Source organism: Phycodurus eques, chromosome 16, assembly GCF_024500275.1.
Source record: "Phycodurus eques isolate BA_2022a chromosome 16, UOR_Pequ_1.1, whole genome shotgun sequence".
Taxonomy (NCBI): Eukaryota; Metazoa; Chordata; class Actinopteri; order Syngnathiformes; family Syngnathidae; genus Phycodurus; species Phycodurus eques.
The window spans coordinates 20,318,096-20,332,304 of record NC_084540.1 but is presented as its reverse complement, the minus strand read 5'-3'; the positions used below and the strand labels follow the sequence as shown (position 1 = coordinate 20,332,304).

The following is a 14,209-nucleotide window of genomic DNA, read 5'->3' as shown; positions in this document are numbered from 1 at the left end:
GTCTTTGTTGTCCTTGTTTCAGCACTGATTTTGATACAGATTATTGATGTGACTTTGAAGCAACATGCCACTTCCCTAAGCTGTCAACGGCGGTCGCGTCACAAGCGCATCACTGACTCTGGAATCAGTGGATGAAACCGTTTTTTGAAATAGAAGTCCCTTTTGGGAGCTGTTAAATGCATTAGGATGCTGTGGTAAACTCAAAACATCCTTTGCTTGTATGATATCGAAATACATGGCACTTTGGAAAACAAGGAAGCTTTTAAAGGCACTTTCAAACAATGGGTTCTAATTAGCAAGGCAATGCTCCAGGGTGCTGAAAACATTGACTGCTTTTGTGAAGACACAATTGGTAGTGTTGTGTGTGGGGAAGTGCTGCAACAATTATGAGTTCCTTTTACTGTAAAATGGTGCGTCTGCGTGCATACTGTACTTGTATATCCCATGTCGTTACAATAGCAATCTTTTCATTGTTAATGCATGTACTTGGATGCCTTGAGGGGACAAACAAGTCTAGGAGATGCAACCCTTTACAATTTGTGTGAGGGCGTCAATTAAAGGTGTTCGGGTCAGGAATAGGGGTGATGGTTGCACATCAGGAGATCAATGGACATAAAAGTAATGTCATCTCATGTGATGGGGAAACCGCCTTGTGCCTGAAACCTACGCATGTGCACATGTGGCTCAAATAACAAGAACCTTCCCCAAGGAAGGATGTGAGGGAAAGAGAGCGCTGAACATCCTCTCTTACAGTGTTCAACCCTGTCCTACTACTTTCTCTTCTCTCCCTCCAGAGGCCTTTGCACTGAGTGAGAAGCCTTTTAGGAAATAAAACTGCCTTTAGCGCATCAAAGAAAGAAACAGCAAGCAGGTATGCAGAGGACCTCCCTAGGGAGATTTCACCAGAGGCTCTAGAGATGGGAGAAGAAGAGGGAAGAATCTAGGAGGTTAGCCCTGAGGGGGAAGTGGGAGGTGGTCTCGGTGGGAAAAGAGTATTCTACTGATTAGAGTGTGTTAATGGCCACAAGAAAAACACTTTTCTTACCTTTGCTTTCCCCATTGCTGTGCCTTTTCTGTTGTAACTCTAGCTCAGCCACTTCACTGAGAAGCTCCATACCGTGGCAGGGCTTGGGCTGTGATTGGCCGACTGATGGCGTGTTAAAAGGAAGCATGGGAAATGGGGGTATGTCTGTGCAGAAAGCTGCAGCAATGAGCAGCTCAAGGCTCCAGTAGCAGGGCACAAGAGGTTTTTGGGATTCAGCAGCAGTCGCCTGTCTCGGGATCGGGACAGACGCAGGGGAAACACAAACCATATCCATCGAGGCGTTGTCAGCGGCCATCTTATTCCCCTGCTGCTGCTGCTGCATGCTGTCCTTTACTTCTTCCGTGGATCCAGACTGCTCCTCAAGGGCTGCCGGGGTTGTAGGGTTGAGCTCTACGACGGTGCCCAGTACTGGCTTCTGCTCTTCTGACATAACATGCTCCACCTGGCTCTCCTCATCCATAGGCTTGTCGTCATCTTCCAAGGTGATGATAGTCTCTGACCTTTCAGGTTCCTCCGTGCAAAGGGGCACTGGACAGGAAGCAGCCTCGCACACCGGGCTGTCAGCAGGGGGGCAGACAAGCACCTCTTCCTCGGCGGCCCCCTGCTCCTCCACCTCATTCTCCCCTGATACATAGTTGGCTACTGTCACCACTGCTGGCTCCACCTCCTCCCTCTGGTCCAGGACTCCCTCGATGATGCTCCTCTCATCTCTCTGCTCTACTTCCTTGGGTGCAATTGGCTCCGGGAGAGGCCTGACCACCACTTGGCAGTCTAGGCCTTCCCCTAGGCCGGAGAGGGACTGCGGGGCATGCTCGGAGGGCTCAGATTGGATCGCCTCCAGGTCGGCTGGCTCCGCAAGATGGATATCCTGAGGAGAAGGCCCGCTCCTGTAGCCAATCGTGACAGCAGAATAGGTGTATCCCGGAGGCAGGTCTTAGGGGGGAAAGAGATTTCAATTACTTCAATAATTCCGCCAACAGGGTTATGATCTCATCAGTTTTTTTTTGTTTTCTGATCAAGATTATGCAAAAATGACAAATTCTACCACAATTTGTGAAGCGGTGGTGCATAATCCAAACAAAACCTATTACATTTTTTTTCCCTTTACAACTTTTGTTAAGATTGTGTTGGCATTCAGAACGGTGTATAAATTAGTGCTGATCCAAATTAGAATTGTTTGGCCTTGACCGAGGAATGCGCACTACTGAATCTCTCTTTTGCAACTGATAAAATAAAAATCATAAAGCATCTGTGTTTAACTATGTCATTTACCACAGCTGTAATGTGTTGGCGGCACGGTGAGCGACTGGTTAGAGTGTCTGCCTCACATTTCTGAGGACCGGGGTTCAATCCCACATCCCAAAAACATGCATGCTAGGTTAATTGACAACTCTAAATTGTGAATGTGAGTGCGAATGGTTGTTTGTTTGTATGTGCCCTGCGATTGGCTGGCAACCAGTTCAGGGTGTACCCCGCCTCCTGCCCGATGTTAGCTGGGATAGGCTCCAGCACGTCCGCGACCCTTGTGAGGAGAAGCGGCTCAGAAAATGGATGGATGGATGGATGTAATGTGTTCCTTCAGAAGGGATTTGTTTTAAACATACTTAAAAAGTGCTTGAATTCGACCTTTTAAAAGATAATGTCTATCTCCTCAAATACTGCATTACTAACAACTTCAGTTAAAAATCCTTTTGACACTTTTAATACTGCTTCCATTGAAATGATTCTGCTTACGCTTACCAGGCTCCAAAGATTCTGGGTAATCTTGCGGGGCCTGGCCTTCCCCTCGCTTATCTTGGGGGTCAGCCCCTTTGGGCATCTGGGACGAGGCTGGACTAATGGTAGGAGAGCGGGGTGCCGTAACAGCGGGGCTGGGAGCGGGGCAAGGTGTTGAGGGAGTGCTTTTGGGATGTGGGCGCATTGAAGGGGACTGGCAACAAGGGGACAAGAGGGCAGTGCAGGCTCCAGGCGGGGAGGTGTTCCTTTGAGGGGGGTTGTAGGAGTAGGGCTTGGATGGTTTTGATGTCCTCGGTTTGGGGATAAGTTCCTCCAGGTCAACAGAGGGTTCATCTGCCCTCTTCTGGATCTAGAGGTGTGAAGACAACAAATTAGAAAAGATATATTTGTCCTTGCAGTAGAGCTTTGAGCGCGTTAGATGAATTTCAACCAAAATAGAAGATTTGTTTCCAGTCACCTGTGCATTGTGAGGGGCTTGTTGTTGCATATCCATGCTATGCACAGGTTTGTGCTGTTGCTGTTGCTGCTGCTGCTGCTGCTGCTGCTGGGGCTGATGAGGCTGTGCATGCATTTGCTGAGACTGGTGGCTTTGGTGCTGATGCTGAAGCTGTTGATGCTGCTGGAGAGCGTAAAGCTCCTGTTGCCGTAGAAACTGGGATCGAGAGTACACGGTGGGATGCTGCATGTGGGAGGCTGGGCCCCGGGCGGTGTACACTGGGGGCCAAAGCCCTGGCTGTTCCATCACATCTAATGAAAGTGGGAGAATGAGACAAATTGGGGTTATTAACACCAAAAACACATCCACACGTAAATAAACATCACTTTCATTATCTGCCGACCACACATACTGACTGTATTTACTCTGTACTCAACTTCGGAATGGATAATATTATTCAATTTTTACCTGTAAATTACACTTTGTATAATTTGTGTTCAGTAAAGCCAGAGTTTAAAACAAAATGAAAACAGATAATGTTTCATGATGGACTGAAGGTCAAAATGCAAATGTGTATGTTCTATGTTGCTGCATCAAAGGGAGATGAAAGGGGCTATTGTTCTCTGAACTTGGCGGGCCTCATTGGGACATACCAAGGTGGTGGGGTGCAGGATGCGCAGGGGCGTCCGTGGGAAGGACCACCAACTGGGCAGAGGGATCCTGAGGCAGAGGAAGGACCGGTTGGAGAGCGCCTGGCATGGCTGCGGAGAAACCAGGGGGAAGATTCTGGTGCAGGGCTGTATGGCCTATACCTGCTTTAAATAGAAGATGCCGACTATGTGTCATTCAACCCTCAAATCGTGGAATGCACTCTAGAATAGGCTGCAATTTTACCATAAGAGTGTCCGGTCATCCAAAGGGATGGGCTTCCAGTTCTTGGCATCCAATGGTGGTGAGCAGAATGCGCAGCAGGGTCTGCTAATTGGCCAGATTGGAGGGAAGTCCCGCCTGGGACCATGAGATGAGAAGTTAGGTCCCCGTGACAGCTGTTGGAGGGATGGATCCTTGAGAACTCCACCCTCTCCTTATTATCTCTGCATCAGGATATGAGGAAAAGGCAAACATAAGGGATTGAAAATGATACAAGAATGCAACTTTGATCTGTAAAATAAATGGCTTGAAGAGGTTTACCTGATATATGCGTCTCGATCCCTGTCCAAACACGTCAGACCTATCTGTTCCCCGCTCATCCTTTTCCTCTCCTGCTCAGTACTTGGATCTGAGGGATACATGGTGTGGGGTGGTCCTGCGAGACAAACATTACCTTTACAATTAACTAGCTCCGGACACATTCCTCGGTGGCTCACCTTTTCTCAAAACACTCACGTTAACCCACGAGAGACTCGACACACTAATACTTCCACCCGAGATTATTCTAGCCAATCAGCAGCAGGGGGAGTTGTGCACAGCATCTGTGGCTTTTTCAAAGATGCTATACTTTTGACTGCAATTTAGATGTAAATTAGATTTAATATTTCCTTTCCAGCTGTTCCACTTTCTTATGCTTAAACGATGCCAGCATGAAAACGGTTGTAGCTTGCAATGTTTCTAATTGCTGGTTTTGCAGTCTTCTATATGAGCTCTTTGAAAGAAGTATGTCTGAATCAAGTTGTTAGTCCGCAACCACAATGAGAATAGAACATTAACAAATCCCATCAAGTCATTAAATCATTCCAGCTAAGAGGTGAGACCCAACGCAGATGCAGTTAGTGATTGGGGCTGCCATCTATGATAAGTACTAGGTTGCAAATATTAGTCATTTTTACCGACAGTGGACCCCCGCAAACTCGTGGTTTGGCACCTGCGGATTCGCCTATTTAGATTTTTCCTTGGGGTTGATGCAATTATAATGGCGTCAGTTATGACGCCATTATCCATGGATTTTGGCAATTTGTGGCCCTGTCCCGCGATCAGTGGGGGTCCGCTGTAGTTCTAATAATTGAGGTAGTGAAGCTTGACTGTACCTTTCACGGTGGGATGAACCCTGCCATGTCTGCCGGTGGAATGACCGTCTGATGAACGACACGACGGCTCCCTTTGTCTTGCCACGGCCACCGCAATCCCAACCGGCGGCTGCCGCACCTCGCCTTCCCCGTGGCCCGCTTCCCCGATATCCCGGTGTCGTCCACTGTAATCAGGACGCTCGCTGTCATTGATCGGGCCTTTTCTCGACGGTAGACTCTGTTTGTTGATCTGAAGGGCGCAGCTTCCTCCGGCAGGGCCTGATTTTAGGCTCCCAAGACCACCAAATGGGGTTTTCTGCGAGAGGAGCTGTGGCTGTTGCTGGTTGCTGTACTTAAGTAAGTTTTTCATGGCACTGCTCTCTGCCCGAGTTGAGCCTTGGGGCTCAGGTTGTTGCTGTGGCTGCTGCTGTTGCTGACTGGCTGGAGGTGCAGGTGTTGGCTGAGGAGGCAGATTCATTCTCTGCTGCTGTTGCTGTGAATGTTGCATAGTACTGCTTCCTAACTCCATGTAGGACTTTCTCTGTTCCTCCTCATTGTGTGGCATGTGCTGAGGGGGTCTCATGGCCCATTGCGGCACAGGGGGCTGCTGGTGGTGCTGCTGCCCACTGTTGCTGCTGTAACTGTAAGCGGACATGTCAATTTTTCGCTTCATCTCCTGCACTGTTCCGTGGTTTAGGTCACCCGGAGAAGGAGCATCTGGGCCAGGTCGTCCATGCTGCTGGTGGCGAATCCTGGCTACTTTTTGGCCATCTCTCTGTAAGGAGCAGCTACCACCCGGACCACTATGCTGACTCATGTTTTTGTTTCCAAGTGGGGAGGAATTCGGTGGGGGTCCTGGATGGGAACAGTCTCTGTAAGGAGAAGTGTTGACAGAATGGGGGACAGAGTGTCCAGTCTTGGGTCCCTGGGGCAATGAGGATCTGAACATGTCCATGTCAACAGCATTGTTTACGCACTCAACACTGCGCGAGCGTACAGCCTGGTGCTGCTTCTGCGGTTGTTGTTGAATTGGAGGAGGAAGCTGGGCGGCTTGGAGGTGATGGTGGTGGGACTGCATCCAGTCTGGAGCCTTCTCGGTCTTTCTGTATGCATGCTGTTGCTGCTCTTGTTGTTGTTGTTTTCTATGCCAATTACTGTGATGTCCACCACCTCCATTTTTGTCCACATTTTTGTCCTTGGTATTTCCACCTCCACTGCCAACAATCTGGCAATCGGGGTTACTAAGCTGGAATGGCCCACCATGTTTTTCCCCTGTGTCTGCCACAGATGGCACAAATGTAGGCGCTGTGACTTTTGGTTCACACCCTGCATTTGCTTGTCCCCTGTCATGTGAGGCAGGGTTACCTAGTGGGGCAGGAGGGGGTGGACAGAAGAATTCTGGGTGGTGGTGAGCATGGTGGGAAGGATGTGGATGGTGCGGGTGGCTTGGGTGAAGCTGAAGGCAGTGGAAGCCTCCAGGGTGCGCATGTGTATGGGGGTGAGTGTGCGGGTGTGGATGGGGGTGTGCCGCTCCAGTAGAACCCAATTGTAAGGGTGGGGGTACAGAGTAAGACAAAGAGTGGTGGAGTGGTGCCTGACCCCTTTCTAGGCAGTCTGATGGTTGTTCACTAATCCGCATCTCCCCACTTATCCCTTCTTTGGTGCAGCGGCTATTCCCACTAGATCCCATATGTCTGCCATGACTGTTCCCTCCGCCTCCAATAGTTCCCAGAGGTGTGCCCTCCCCTCCACAACTGGGCATAGACGTCTTAGGCCCGGACGCATTTCCTGTCTCTCCATTTTGTATCTTGCCATTGTGCAAGCAAGCACTCAAAGGCTTGCCCATAATTTGTGGATCCTTGCTGTACTCCATAGGGAGTGAAGCCTTGTGCCTCTCCAGGGCTCGGCTGTTGACCTCCTCCAGGGGCAGTGGATGTTGGGGATAGTGCGGGTGCTGTTGATGGGAGTGGGAATGGTGGTGATGATGGTGTGTGGGCAGGGCAGACTGGTGGCTGTGATGCTGCTGCTGCTGCTGTTGCTGTTGTCTTTCCTTTGCCTCCTGTTTGCTATGAGACCGCTCCTTGTCTTTGACAGGTCCCACTCCTCTCTCCATAGTTCCCTCTTTAAGACTCTTAAGCAGACTTGTTCCACCACCTGGATCTCTTTCTCTGCTGCAAGGCCCCTGGGAGAGTCCTGGGCCTGCCCTGGACAATGGTGGCAGACCGTGATTAGTTGAGATGAGCGGTGGCTGTGATGGTAGACTTCGAATGTAGAAGTTCTCTGAGACAGAGAGGAAAAGAGCAAAGACAAATCAAATAAGAAAAAGAGTCCATAGAATTACAATATTCAGCTAGCTATCTGATCATGTCCCTGGGCATTTTTTAAAATAAATACCCATGTCAGATTATGCCATACAATGTTTTATAGATTCAATTTACTTATCACTTGAGATCAAATTTTAATCATTTGCGCCTCACCTTTTTGGGTGTCATAGAAACGGTGTTGACCATAGAGAACTCCGCCGTTGGCATGGTGATCCAAGTGGCTCATGGGAAGAAAAGTGTGGGCCAGACTCCCTGAGAATCGAGGATACCCCGCGGCGGCTGAAATAGATAACACGGGAAGGGGTAGCGATGGCAGATAAGACAGGGCAATAAGCACCATGATGCAATTATCCCCACAAACTCTACATAATCCTCCAGGTCCCATGCAGCTGGTGGTGTTCATACGCAAATAAGGAGTGGCTCCGCCTATCATGTTTGCCTTTCCCGCTTGAATTTAGAATGCAGACAATACACGATAAGCTCAGGCTTGAGGATGATTGTGATGTCTTTCCAACATTCTCCCAGAAATGTCCGTGACACCATCTGATTGTAAGGATTTCAAGTCTGTTTGCTATTGCGCCAAAACCGCTCGTCTGCCCTATACTGAGCTGTACCATCTCTTGGATCCTATGACATATCATTGTCATCTTTGGATTGCTGTGCCCTTAAGGGACTCGGATCTGCAAAAAGTGAATCAAAGTCGACTGGCATTGAAGTCCAAAAGAGTTCTTCTGTTTGCAATTTCTGCTGGTCCATTAACGACAATAGTGTTGATCAGAACCACCACTAACCAGAACCTCTGGAACAGAGGAGTCCTGTGTGACCACGATCCTTCAACAAGCAAGAAGAAGAACAGTCTCCTACGGTTCAAGGTTTGGACTTGATGACTGCTGACTTGTGATAGGCTAGCAAAAATCTATTGTAATACTAAAGAGTACGATTTTGTAGGTGGAGGGTAGTGAAAACATGGTTTGACAGGAAGGGCCGTCCCAGTGTTAGGACATTGCACCATCCTCATCTTAAAACAAATCACACCTGGTATACGGAGGATCGTGAGGAGGGGGTTGAACAGGGATGGAAAGAAACAATGTTGTACAAGCTAAATGAAAGACAGATGTATTTGTGTTGGCAAGCGTGCGGCCTGATCCTGGAAAGCGCAGATGCACTTCACTTGGCTTTGTGTGTGTGCGGATGCATGTTTTTTGTTTTTTTCTTTTCCCTCCATCAGCAGTGTTAGATGTCTCACTTTTAGCTCTTGGAACAATGGGGATGGTGCTTGTGGTGGCTCTGAAAAGGGAAGAGTGTTGTCGCGGGCTAAATGACCTCGTCTCCGCGCAGCCTCTGTGCCCTCTCATCTTAATTAATGAAATGCACAGAGAGGGCAAACAGGCCAACAATAACGCAGGAGGGGACGCTTCCCACAGAGGGCAGCAGGGTGATAATTACACACAGTAGCCTTTCTTTCTTTCTTTCCCCTCTTTTTTTCCATCACTCTTACTCTTTTCCCATATCCCCATTTGTCTCGTTCTCTATCTTTGCTGTCATGAGTAATAAGCACACAAATTTATGTCCATTCATTTACAAAGGAAGGAGGGGGAATCCTTTTGTTGAAGAGAGAGAAATACAGAGAGAGCTGTTTTCTGGGAGAGGGGCTTTTTTTTGGGGAGGGGGAGAGAGTGTGACGATTGATGGCGTAATCCCTTTTCACAGCGTGGTCTGGCTGTGCCCGATAATGCCAGCCCGCTCAATTTCAGCATGCCCTCCACTGGGGCGGCAAGCGTGTGGGGAGGGGGATCCGCTGGGCGCGCCGTAGCTCATTCAGCCATTAATCTGGCCAGGACAAGGGAAGATGCTGCTGCTGCTTCTGCTCTTGCTGCAGGCGACGCAAGAAGGGTGTTAGCGCTGTCTGCTGACTGCACAGCGGCTCCGCTTTCTTTCTCTCCCTCCACAATAAAAAAGTCAGCGGCCATAGAGGGGATTTCGCTAAGCGTGCCCTCGTTTTCAGCGGGCAAAGCAGGAGGCAGAACTGACAGAGCGTAGGAAGGCGATCGCCAGACGTTCTAAAGGTATTTCTCACGAACTGGTGGCTTGAGAGAAGCTGAATGACACATATATATATATATATATATATATAATACATATACACAGTGGTACCTCAACTAACGAGGGGCAGAGAGACAGCTAGAGAGAGGTACAAGTATTAAGTATTTAAAAATTTGGCTTCCATAAACCTGCAGGTACCCTGATATACAGTGGAAGCGTAAAGGTCGACTGTTGATGTACCGTGGAACCATAAAGGTTGGTTGTCGGTGTATAGCGGAACAATAAAAGTGGATTGTCAATGTACAGTGGAACCATAAACGTCAATTGTTGATGTAAGAACCATAAAGGTCAAACATAATCTGCTCTGGGATGCCAGTTGACCTCCAATTTGTTCATATTTCCAAATAATTGTACACCTTAGGAGACAATAGAAATTGAAATAATCTGCTCATGAGTCAATTTGTTGCCATTATAAAACCTTTCGTAAACTCACTGTTAATGCTTTAGGTGACTTTTTAACATTCTGAGCAGTCATTGAATTGCAAAAAAAAAAAAGTTAACAACTAAGGTCTTGGCTGTAATGAGTAACATGTCATGAGAAAGACTTCACACATCTCGATGCTTCAGGAAGTCACCGCAAGATTTGGGCGAGAGGGCGTATGGAAAGCGGCGAGGAGGAGCGGGCCGGGCCGCCTGTCAGCGCTGCTAATTGAGAAAAAGTGACAGAAGCATCAAGACACAGAAAGGGAGGAGACAAGATGAAAAATGTTTGGCGGAGGAGGGGCAGCACGGTGGTGCATCTCTGCAGGTCTGACTAATTGAAAGGAAGGGATGCAAACTGGCTCGAGAGAGAGAGAGAGAGAGAGAGAGAGAGAATTAAAGAGGCAGCAGAGGAGCAGCGGCGATGTTGGGGTGGGGAGGGTGGGGGTGGGCTTTTTGTTGACATTTGAAATCCCGCAAAAGGAGAACGCGAGCTACTGCTCACAGACGGGGAAAATGGACAACTGAAGATAGGCTTGGAAAAGCGAAACAAAGCAAAGTGGATTAGACAGGTGTGTGGAGGCAACGGAGTGTGTATCTGTGAAGAGTACGGCGCTCAGATTATTGCTGGCAGAAACGAAGAGGTCATTTGGAGCCAGTCCAGCTGGCTTGAGGCCTGCAAGGAACCCAGAATTTTGCCTTTAAATTGACTGCCAAACAAAATCTTTCAAAAGCACATTTACTGCTTTTTTTTTGTACCACAATCACACACTACCAGAATATGTTTTTGTTTTTTTCCCCTTCCATACACCTTTTGCATTTGTACTTAAAGACCAAAGAATAAAAACATAAAAACAGCGCAAAACCACTTCCACGCTCGGATTAGGATGGAAAACGTGGTGAATAAATCATGACACCAACCCATACGCGTTTTTCGAACTGAAAGGAAGAAAAGATTAAATTGTGGAAAATAAAAATATCAGATCTGAATGGACTGAATGAGAAACTAATTCATGTAGTAAATTTAAATGATTTACTTCGCTCACTGTTTCTTCATAATTGTTTCCATATTTGTCATCGATGTGGCTTTGAATAATATAGCCACCTCTTTTACACTGAGCTAAATATTAGCGCATGCGATTGGCTGACGATCAGTCCAGTCTGGCCTTGAGTCAGACGGGATAGGCTCCAGCTAACACGCGACCCCTATTGAGGACAGGCGCCATAGAAAATGGATGCATAAATATGAGCGCGTTTCACACTGGCTATAACTAAGCCGACTTTTGCGACGTATTTGTCGTAACAATGCAGTATCAGATGGAGTAACGCCAATAGCTGCATTCAACTTTACCCAAGATTCACTGCACATGCCCCGGCGGTGTTGAAAGTAATTGCCGCAACTAGTTATCGGAATGCACAAAGCCACACCAGCTGGGTTATTGTGTACTACGAACACGGCATAGTCCCACCTAAGCAAGTTCTATTCGAGAAGCACAGGCCAATACTGTAAATGCAGACTCCACCATTACGCCACTGATCTGCCAATTCGCCACGAAGGCAGTGTGAAATGGGGCTTATATCGCTATCAAGTCTTATCCGTTTTTCTACATCAGTTGCAATGACAAACCAGTTTCAAATGGATCCCTGCATTTGCGTCAATTTCCCTGATTTAATATGGGGAACATTAACGATCCCTCCAAATATTCTGAACTCCCAATGTAATGCCAGTGTCGTATTGTGCAGAATGATGCTGCCAGAGGGAGGAGTGTCATGGTGTGGCTGTTGCTCATTTTCCCATCATGCTGACCTCATGTTGCTTTTCTTTAGACTCTAAATTACTTGAATTAATCAACAGCGCCTCTGCTGGACGCAGCCAAGTAGTGCGCTACATTTTGCCTCGAACGGTTCCAGGCGCAATTCATCAACAATTCCATGAAATCGATCAATGACGCGATTACAATGCGCACCTCTAATGCTTGTTCAGTCGTGCCTTAAGATACGAGTGGTCTGACTTACGATTATTTCGAGATACAAGCCCTTATTTCTCAGGGTTTTTTATTTTTTATTTTTTGCTTTGACTTGCAAGCAAAATATTGGCCAATTGGCCAATTAGCAGACCCTGCTGCGCATTCTGCTCACACTATAAACGAAACTCTGCTCCACATTGAGCGACCGGGGCCCAAACTGCGCCACTCTTGCCGTTTCTTTATTTATGTACTTCACAACCACAACAAAGCAGTTGATGTCACAGTCCACGAGCATATTTTAGCGGCTGCGAAACCCCGCGAGCCAATTTATGATTGGTGCTGCGTACTGTTTGAGGAATTGTGACCCAAAAAAAAGATAGTTTATGTTATGTGTGTTCCATCTTGAATCACAAATTGGCCCAAACTCAAACGGGACTCGACGCCTATTTGGCGATTTTTCTATCGGCCTAAGCGACCCACGTGCAGACATGTTCATAATTTTGTCATATTTTATGCGTCCTGGGTGCACTCCACATTTCAAGCTCACAAATATTCCTTATTGTATATTGTATAACTTTTATTTCTTTGCGGCTCAGCAGGGGTGCCACCCTAGCGCCGCGATACTGCGTTACTGTTTTTAATAAACAGTCAATAAATCCACTCAAAAACATTGAGGGTTCAAAACTGTTTTATCATGCACATCTGCACTTAATGAAATCCTATAACATGGCTACATTTATTATTGACTTGATTTTCTTTTTTTGACTCCTAATTTGGTCACCTACAGTATGCTTGCAACTGCATGTAAGAAGCCATTTTCGGCAGGAATATTTTTAAAGTGGCACCCACATCAGTGCCTTCCATGCTCGACGGTAGGGGTTCTGCCGATACGCAGAGAGAGGAGGCGTGATTGTGTGGTAATTCTTCCGCTCATTTTCACGACTTGCTTTTTATGCAAAACACGCAAAAAGACAATATGCAATTATCTTGAGGAGAGGACAGCTGAATGCGGCTGATGAACAGTCTGGATTCAATCATACCCTTAGTGCGTTATATGCTATTAAACTGCAATACAGATAATGGCCTCCATTGCCTACCGAGTAATAATCCTGCTCGTAATCACCTCCATTACTTTTACTAGCCTTAACATTATCATCATCACTCTTATTAATATTAGTCTACTTTTCCACAAGAATCAAATATCTTGGACAACCAAAGCGGGGAAAGAAACACTCATTTTCACCATTTCAGTTTTGAGAGAAAATACTGTGACTGGGACGGATGCAATACACACAACAGTTGTGTTTATAAAAGCAGTGTGTTTAAATGTTAAAATCCTTATAATAGCAAATGCACATATACTGTGTGTATATATATATATATATATGTATATGTATATATGTATGTATATATATATATATATATTATATATATATATATATATATATAATATATATATATATATATTATATATATATATATGTATATATATATATATATATATATATATATGTATATATATATATATATGTATATATATGTACATATATATATATATGTATATATACGTACATATATATATACATATATATATATACATATATATAGATATATATATATATATATATATAGATATATAGATATATATAGATATATATAGATATATAGATATATATAGATATATATATAATGTGTTTTCTTCAAACTGCTTCACATCTGTGTTGCATGGAGGCAACCAACTTTTGACATGATGATCCAGAGTGAAAGCTATTATAATGATTTGGAGCTTTACTCACTTTGTTAAACACATGGCTATAATACTGAACACAACTGAACATGTCGCTTATGTGGGCTGCCACTGATCAGTGACCACGCCTCCCCACTGGGGTTCACCCATGGACTAACAGCAGGGTTATTCAGTAATTAAAAATAATTAAAAAGCAAGATGACTGAAATACTACCAATCCGTCACTTTGACAGACTCTATATGCAAGTATGTGGTTGCTCCGTGATCACGTATTTAACAAAAGATTGCCAATTATGTCATAGAAGGAAGGCAAACGAATTACAGTGGAACTTCCAAATTTAAAGGCCATATAAGCTTAAACAACTTGGAAACTGATCTCTAAAGTAACAGTAACCTTTTTTTGGTGTTCTTTTTCATGATGCCATCT

General features: G+C 45.9%; 1 protein-coding gene across 7 annotated transcripts in view; it reads right to left on the bottom strand.

The window, feature by feature from the left end:
- The window catches only part of LOC133414667 (BAH and coiled-coil domain-containing protein 1), a 64,587-nt gene that overhangs the window by 11,314 nt on the left and 39,064 nt on the right, over positions 1-14,209 (bottom strand). For 6 of the 7 annotated variants that reach the window (XM_061700186.1, XM_061700189.1, XM_061700187.1 and 3 more), the window contains 8 exons: positions 7,699-7,824; positions 5,243-7,501; positions 4,410-4,524; positions 4,113-4,312; positions 3,872-4,033; positions 3,240-3,529; positions 2,786-3,131; positions 1,046-1,978 (listed from right to left, as the gene is read on the bottom strand). In XM_061700186.1, coding sequence (XP_061556170.1) covers positions 1,046-1,978; positions 2,786-3,131; positions 3,240-3,529; positions 3,872-4,033; positions 4,113-4,312; positions 4,410-4,524; positions 5,243-7,501; positions 7,699-7,824 — 4,431 coding nt within the window. The remainder of the gene's footprint in view (positions 1-1,045; positions 1,979-2,785; positions 3,132-3,239; positions 3,530-3,871; positions 4,034-4,112; positions 4,313-4,409; positions 4,525-5,242; positions 7,502-7,698; positions 7,825-14,209) is intronic. The other variant, XM_061700188.1, reaches the window with a different exon arrangement.